Source organism: Electrophorus electricus, chromosome 1 (genome assembly GCF_013358815.1).
Source record: "Electrophorus electricus isolate fEleEle1 chromosome 1, fEleEle1.pri, whole genome shotgun sequence".
In the NCBI taxonomy this organism is placed as follows: domain Eukaryota; kingdom Metazoa; phylum Chordata; class Actinopteri; order Gymnotiformes; family Gymnotidae; genus Electrophorus; species Electrophorus electricus.
In genome coordinates, this window is record NC_049535.1 from 34,003,920 (window position 1) to 34,011,706 (window position 7,787).

At 43.8% G+C, this 7,787-nt stretch overlaps 1 protein-coding gene across 1 annotated transcript; it reads left to right on the forward strand.

The window, feature by feature from the left end:
- Nucleotides 1-7: 7 nt before the first annotated feature.
- On the forward strand, nt 8-1,175 carry LOC118242446 (heat shock 70 kDa protein-like). The gene has a single exon (XM_035533821.1). It carries the CDS (start codon nt 74-76, stop codon nt 1,022-1,024), a length of 951 nt encoding a protein of 316 aa, XP_035389714.1. The 5' UTR covers nt 8-73; the 3' UTR covers nt 1,025-1,175.
- Nucleotides 1,176-7,787: the final 6,612 nt, after the last annotated feature.

Sequence of the window (7,787 nt, forward strand, 5' to 3'; positions counted from 1 at the left end):
TTTTGAGGAGCTGTGCTCTGACCTGTTCAGGGGAACACTGAATCCTGTGGAGAAAGCCCTTAGAGATGCCAAAATGGACAAATCCCAGATCCATGACATTGTCTTGGTTGGAGGTGCTACGAGAATCCCCAAAATCCAGAAACTTTTGCAGCCTTTCTTCAACGGCAAAGAGTTGAACAAAAGCATCAATCCAGATGAGGCAGTGGCTTCCGGTGCCGCAGTTCAGGCTGCCATCTTAATGGGCGACACATCTGGAAATGTCCAGGACCTGTTGCTGCTGAATGTGGCCCCGCTGTCTCTGGGCATGGAGACCGCAGGTGGAGTCATGACCGCTCTCATCAATGGCAACACCACCATCCCCACCAAGCAGACCCAGATCTTCAGCACATATGCAGACAACCAGCCCGGTGTTCTGATCCAGGTTTACGAAGGTGAAAGAGCCATGACAAAAGACAACAACCTGCTGGGGAAGTTTCAGCTGACGGGCCTCCCACCTGCACCTCGAGGAGTCCCTCAGATTGAGGTGACCTTTGACATTGACGCCAATGGCATTTTGAATGTGTCGGCAGTGGACAAAAGCACTGGCAAAGTGAACAAGATCACCATCACCAACGATAAGGGCAGGCTGAGCAAGGAGGAGATTGAGAGGATGGTGCAGGTTGCAGACAAATATAAGGCAGAGGATGACCTGCAGAGAGAGAAGATTGCTGCTAAGAACACTCTGGAGTCCTATGCCTTTAACATGAAGAACAGTGTGGAAGATGAGAACTTGAAGAGCAACATCAGTGAGGATGACAAGAAGAAAGTCATTGAGAGGTGCAACCAAGCCATCATGTGGCTGGAGAACAACCAGCTGGCTGAAAAGGAGGAGTACGTACATCAGTTGAAGGAGCTGGAGAAGGTGTGCAACCCCATCATCGCCAAACTGTACCATGGAGGGATGCCAGCTGGAAGCTGTGGAGCTCAGGCCCGTGCCCGCTCAGGGGCCGGCACCCAGGGGCCCACTATTGAAGAGGTCGATTAGGGACGTGAACTTCTTGTATGGACTCAGAGTGCTCTTTTTGAATTAGTTTCTCCTGAAGAAAATGTTGTTGCCTGTATTGTTCAGTTGTGCTTCACAGCATGTGGAGAACTAGCTGATGTGGACAATAGCATCTTTTGTCATTGCTAGTGCATTAATAACGTTTAGCACCTTCTAACACTATCAATATGTGAGATTTATCATTGCAATGTTTTACCAGTGAAACTTTTTACAAAAAGGTAAATATTACGGTGTTGTAAATATTCATCTAAATATATTTTGATATTTATTGTTAATAAAATGGTCTGAACAAAATGGCTTCATTTTGTCACGGTACGGCCCCTCCCCCACCAAACGTCTCCGTGCGTGTGTATGTGTGTTCGTCAATGTGGCCACGCCCTCCTTGTGTATCACACCTGCTCCTTATTGTGTCGTTATCATATGTATAAAGGTCTGTCGTTTACGCGTTTGTGTTGTCGGTTTTTGACTCTGTTAGCGTGCATGTCTAAGTGTCAAACGTATGTTTCCGTTTCACGCTACTTCTCTCCGCATCCTGCCTAAAGCTTCCAACATTACAGAAGAACCGACCGATGAAGGATGCCTGGGAAGGGCAGCAAGAAAAGGAAGGGGAAGAAGGGAGGTAAACGTCCTTCCACAGCCCGCGCAGTGAGACCATCAGTCATCCTGGCCACACTTCCACCATTGGGGAGGAGATCACTTTACGATTTTGGGGGGCCCCCGATTACGATCCATGGTCGAACTCTCTGGAGTCCTACAGACCCCAGCCAGACTCTGAGAACTGGTACGCGGAGGTGGACTCCGTTGGGTCTTACGACCACTACATGGACTTCCACGAAGGGTACGCAGATTATGGAGAATACAGGGAGTGCAGTGACGTTAGTCTGCGGTCGGATGGGGGTTTTGACTATGGGGAGGACCCGATCTATGGAGATGGAGGAGGTTCTCTATGGGGATCCCTCCAACAGCAGTGACATAGCATCTGCGGACTCCGAGAGCGACGAAGCCCCGGCACTTCAGATACCACCCAAAGCTCCGCCTAGGAGGTGCTGCTCGGGAGCAAGCAAACCTTCCCAAGCCGCACAAAGAGGGGCGATCGTGCTCGAGGACACTCTTCCCACTAGGGCATACAGCCCCGGAACTCGTGCGCCGGTACCTAAGCCTCGTAGAGGCAAGGGGGAAGCCTCACCAATGCCCGCCCCTGAGACTGGCAAAGCAACTTGTGCACCTACTGTAGTGGGTGCGTGGAGGTCACCGTCCCCCAAATCAGCGAGCGGTGATCCACCGCAGGCGGGTGGGACTCCAGCCCAGCGGACAACTGGGGGACCGGTCAGGGGTCCTGCCCCCCCCGACTTTTCACGAGTCCTTTATGTAATTTTGTACCCCTCACTGTGTCGAGTCCCCATCACATTGTCTGTGCCTGTCAGTGTGTCCGTCCCTGTGTCTGTCGTCCTGATCCCCGTCCTTACCCCCCCCCACCCCCCTGCTGTTCTGCTCGCGCTGGCCCCTTTTGGGTCGCTCGGTCCCCTGGCCTCATCGTTTGGTGTTGGTTTCGGGGCTGCAGCCCGATAGGCTGGCATGCCAGGAGTCGCGCCCTTGAGGGGGGGGCTCTGTCACTGTACGGCCCCTCCTCCCAAACGTCTCCGTGCATGTGTGTGTGTGTGTGTTCATAAATGTGGCCACGCCCTCCTTGTGTCTCACACCTGCTCCTTATTGTGTCGTTATCATGTGTATAAAGGTCTGTCATTTACTGAAATGGTGTGACCGGGTGTCGGGCTGTCACGTTCAGCCCTTTCCGTGTTACGTGTTTTCCCTGTCTTGTGTTTTGTTCCATTCCATAGTTTTGTTTGGTCCTCACATTTATTGCTTACACCTGTCCCTCGTTTCTATTTTTGTGAATTTCATGTATTTAAACCCTGTTGTGTGCCTTAGTCGTGGCTGTTCATTGTTTGTTTGTTTGGAGGTTTAATTGTTGGTTTCATTTTGAATTAATGTTTGATGGTTGTTTCTTTGTGCTCCGTGTCTTTGTGTTTCCTAGCCTTAGTTCCTAGCCTGCTTTCCTAGTTAGCCTTCGTGTGTTTTTGTTGTGTAATGTTTCCTCGTACTCTCCGTGTCGGCTCTGTGACCCTGGACCGTATTAACGACTCTGGTTTTGGATTTGCTCCTATTAAATCTCGCTCCTCTCAGCACATGCGTCCACCTCCTCAACATTACATGGGCAGACTCAACCTGCTGTAGGATAGAGTGTCCCGACAGGATACCACTGAAGATGGAGATGAAGACAGCACTACTGAACTCAAACATTAGACAGTGGTGTAATTCCAATGTTTATTAGTTATAATGAACATGACCAGAGAAAAATCGTGCTGGGTAAATTCACGGTACAAGTAAGCATAACCTTAGTATTTGTGGGGTTGAATTTGTTACAGATAAAGAGTCAAAGGAATATGAAATTAGCTTTGCAATGGAAAATGTAGCAGCTATTAGAATTATATACAGCCAGATTGTGATGGGGCTTTTCAACAGTACTGGGAGGAACACACGGACAACAGAAGGGTAGGTATCCTCCTGGTTTTGATATTTGTCTGTAGCATATTATTATAAATTAATTCAAAATTTGACAACTTGCAGAATTAAATACGCAAGACATCTGTCCTATTATATAATAGTCAATTGTTTGCATAGAATGTTAGTGTTACATTTTATGTCTGCTACTGTTTACATGAAGGACATATTATGGCTCAGAGGAGTGGAAATAGAAAACAGAACTGTGGCCTGGTGTTCGAGGACTGAAAGCTAATGTGACTGAATTTGCACTAAGTGGACTGTGTGGATGATTCATGTAAATAGAACTGTGTTTCCAGTGATCAGTAGGGTCAAGATGCAGCTTCTTAAAGAATGGTCCAGGCTAGAGGACCAATTACTTACATATGCTAAGGGCCTAATTACTGTAATTCCAGAAACTAATGGAGATGCTATTATGTCAATTACATGTTACTAGTGTAAAGGACAGAACCACAGTAAGGAGCTTGTTATAGCCAATTAAACTCCTCGGAACCTTAATGGAATAAGAGGGTTTAGTAGCACATCATATATTGTTAGCAGCCTGCTGCTGAATTCTGAGAAACTCTTGAGCAGGGTGGCCAAGCTCCTGGAGATCTGTCACCCTACAAAACCCATTTCCAGATCTTCCACATCTCAATATATTACTCAATGACTTCAAGAGCAGAGACGAGGACACCACAGATCCAGAAACATTTTGTGCATACAGTCTCATTTTCAGGCTGATTGGAATGAATATGGGAGAAGTGTCTAGGACCTTTTATATGAACCGTATAAATCTATAGATTTCTGTGTATATGCACCTCCTTGACTTTGATTTCAGGTAGCTGTACTGGTACCAGGAAAACAAACCATGCAAGGCAGAGGTAGTCCAAGACTAGGGCTAGAAACTGGTTTATTCTTGTGCATTGGAGTCCTGTTATGACATTTACATTGATGGCATTTAGCAGACGCTGTTATCCAGAGCAACTTACCAAAGTGCTTTGTCATTTACTCATAGAATACATCCTAGCCAGTACAGTAGGTTAGAGTCCAATATACCAATGATTTAGAACACTGTAGAAATACAGGTGTGACAGGCCAGACAAAGTCAGATGCTTGCAGATATAAAATATGAGCTTTATTTGTGCTCAAAACCAAGGTCAATACCAGAAGGACAAAATCAGGGATAATCCAAATAATGAATGAAAAGCTGTCCATATCAAAACCCAGGCAGATCAATCCAAAAGGGGTAGGCAAAAATCAAAGACAAGAAACACAAAAACTAGATGTGATATGCAGAAAGGTAATCAAGGAATTAATGCTTGGTATGCTCAGATTAACACTAGTAGCAATACTTCACAGTGTAATGTTGCTTTATATACATATTCCTAAGTGACCACAGGTGACTTCAATACTCTGGTGATGATGATCTAATTGATCGTTCATGGTTGGATGAGTGGTTGGCCGGGTGATGAACAGCCTGCTGGGAAGTGTAGTTTACTAGGGGGTTGGGCGGTATGACAGCAGGGATCACTGCTAATGCCTAGAAGTACAAAATACATAAGGTCTATATTAAACAATGATAAATGTAATAAACAATAAGTACTAGAGTTTGTTAGACAACATCAGTGTAATAAACAATACCCTACAATAAGTACTAATTTAGTTAATATAGGAGCAGGGTCAGTTGTCATTTAAATATTCCACAAATAGATGGGTCTTCAGTCTGCGTTTGAAGACTGCAAGAGACTCTGCTGTCCGGACAGCAAGTGGAAGTTTATTCCACCATCTTGGAGCCAGGACAGAAAATGGTCTCGATGCTTGTCGTCCATGAGACCTGAAGCAAGGTATTTCAAGCTGAGCCGTATTTGAGGTTCGAAGTCCTCAAGGTACGGATCAGGCTTTGACTATTGACCTCATGTATGAAGGGGCTGGTCTATTTTTGGTTTTGTAGGCAAGCATCAAGGTTTTAAATCTGATGCGTGCAGCTACTGGAAGCCAATGAAGGGAGTTGGACCCACAGTCCCCATCCCACAGTTCCCAACCCACATGCCCCGCATATGCGTCTGCTTCATCATCGCCACACATCACTGAATAAAATCAAGCAGTCCAAGTTGCTTATGGAAAATTATAATAGGCTATGGAAGCATTGAGTAATGGGAAATGAATTATGTATAAACAAAAAATATACCCATGTAATTTTGTGTTCCATGTGTATAAGTTGAAGTCGAGGTGACAGAAGAATACCAATTTTGGCCATTTGGGTAAAAGCAAGGGAATGACTAAATAATGAAAAGCACTAAGGGGATTAGTAATGGTGTGTTCGCCCTACACATATTCATATATGTAAAGCTCATGTCACATTAAATATGCCTAAATGTTTGTTTTTTTTATTATTCATTGACCCCCTTTATGCTTCATCAGTGCTACAACATTCATGATTTACTAATGACTAGTTACAGGGGTGCATGTGCATGTGTGGTTTCTGCTGTTTGGAATCAGTTGAGGTAATAAAATTATATTGCAAGGAGAGAAATAGGGATGGTCCAGAATAAACTGATTTCATGCAGGAAAGGCCTCTGTGCAGCTTCAACATAAATCCTCAGGAGGTCTCTTGGACAGGCCTCTAGGGGCCTCAGTCGAGGGGACAGCCCGGCCAAACACCGGAAGAAACAATATGGACATCACCGGAACAACCAATACAGGCAGCCGGTGATATAGAATATGATCGCCTTTTAAAAAAATAGAAGTAGTCCAGGATGAACCTAATGGTACCAAGAACTGGTTACTGTAAGTATTCAATATCAATTTGCATATATTGAATAATGTATGGTTTGGAGAACAATAGTGGAACCTGGACAGGTTTTTATGAAAAAATAAAAATGGTCATGAAGAAAATGTATAAAAGTTGTGCCCACCTGAGGCTGTTAGACATTCTCTGGACAATGCCTTGTTTGTAACATTGAGTTCAGAATAAAGACGGAACCAGCTCTTCTCTTCAATTAATTCCAGAGTCTGCATTTTTATTTCTATTTAGTGTGTATTGAATAAACAGTCTTGAATTTAGGAAGATCTAGAAATGACACAGTTATGATGCAACACAAATATGGAGGTTACATTATTGTATTTGGAACAGCACCCCAAAAAAAAACATTTCTTATTAAACCCATGATGTAATGTCATGGACACAGTAGCTTCACATTCAGTGGCTACATATATTCAGCTGTAGCTTCATTTTCAAGACACAATCTCAATAGTGTTACATTAATTACTATTGTTTGTTATAAGTATTATTCAGTTACTTGTGTTCAGAGATACATTGCTCCACATATACATGGGGCAGAGAATTTAATTTTCTTCTATCAGGAAGATTGAAGATAAGATTAATGCAAAAAAACCCAAAACAATTTACACTAATTTGTTTTAGTTTTGCAAAGAATTAAGCTATAACAAAAGCTTACACACTTAATAAAAACATACACACTGTCACAGTATGCTCCCCTTCCCACTGATCACGTGGTATGTCCCGCCATGTCCAACGGGAGTTCACTATTGACTGTGTTCATTGTGACTTGTAACTTGTTTGTAGCCACACCCCCCTTGTTACTGCAAGTCGAGCCATTGCAGTGGCTGTTGGCCATTGTTCATGTTAGTGAAGAGAGGAACAAATGAAAGGTGTGTTAAATGAGTACAAGGAGATGATGGAAGCAGGACAGAAACCCAAAAGTGTGAAAGGCAAAGTAAGTAGCTCTGAATATGACTCCGGTAGAAAACCCTCTCTGCCACAGGAAGCTGAAAAGGAGCTTGCAAGTATTGCAAAGATGCTGTCTCAGAGAGGCTTTCCTTTAACCAAAAAGGACATTCAGAATCCTGCTTTCAGCTATGTCAAAACCAATGGCATATTTATTTTTAATTTTGTCATTTCTGTGAACTTGTGGAGAATTTATAGTCACAGTCCTTAATGAACAACACATTTTAAAAGTACAATAAATGTAAGATAAGAAAACAAAATTAGGATAAGAATATGGTTTTGACCTCTTATATTGTTGAGGTTGAAGGCAAATCACTTCGGTACCATGTATGCAGACACCACAGAATGGCCCAAACAGTAGTGTGGTCAACTACACCAAAGGCTGTGCTTAGGTCCAGTACAAATGTACTGATGCATGATACAGAATTCACCTTACATCTAATTACACACTAC

Bases quoted from the DNA above. Each gene is read 5' to 3' on its own strand.
- LOC118242446 (XM_035533821.1), top strand. From the start codon at position 74: ATGGACAAATCCCAGATCCATGACATTGTCTTGGTTGGAGGTGCTACG.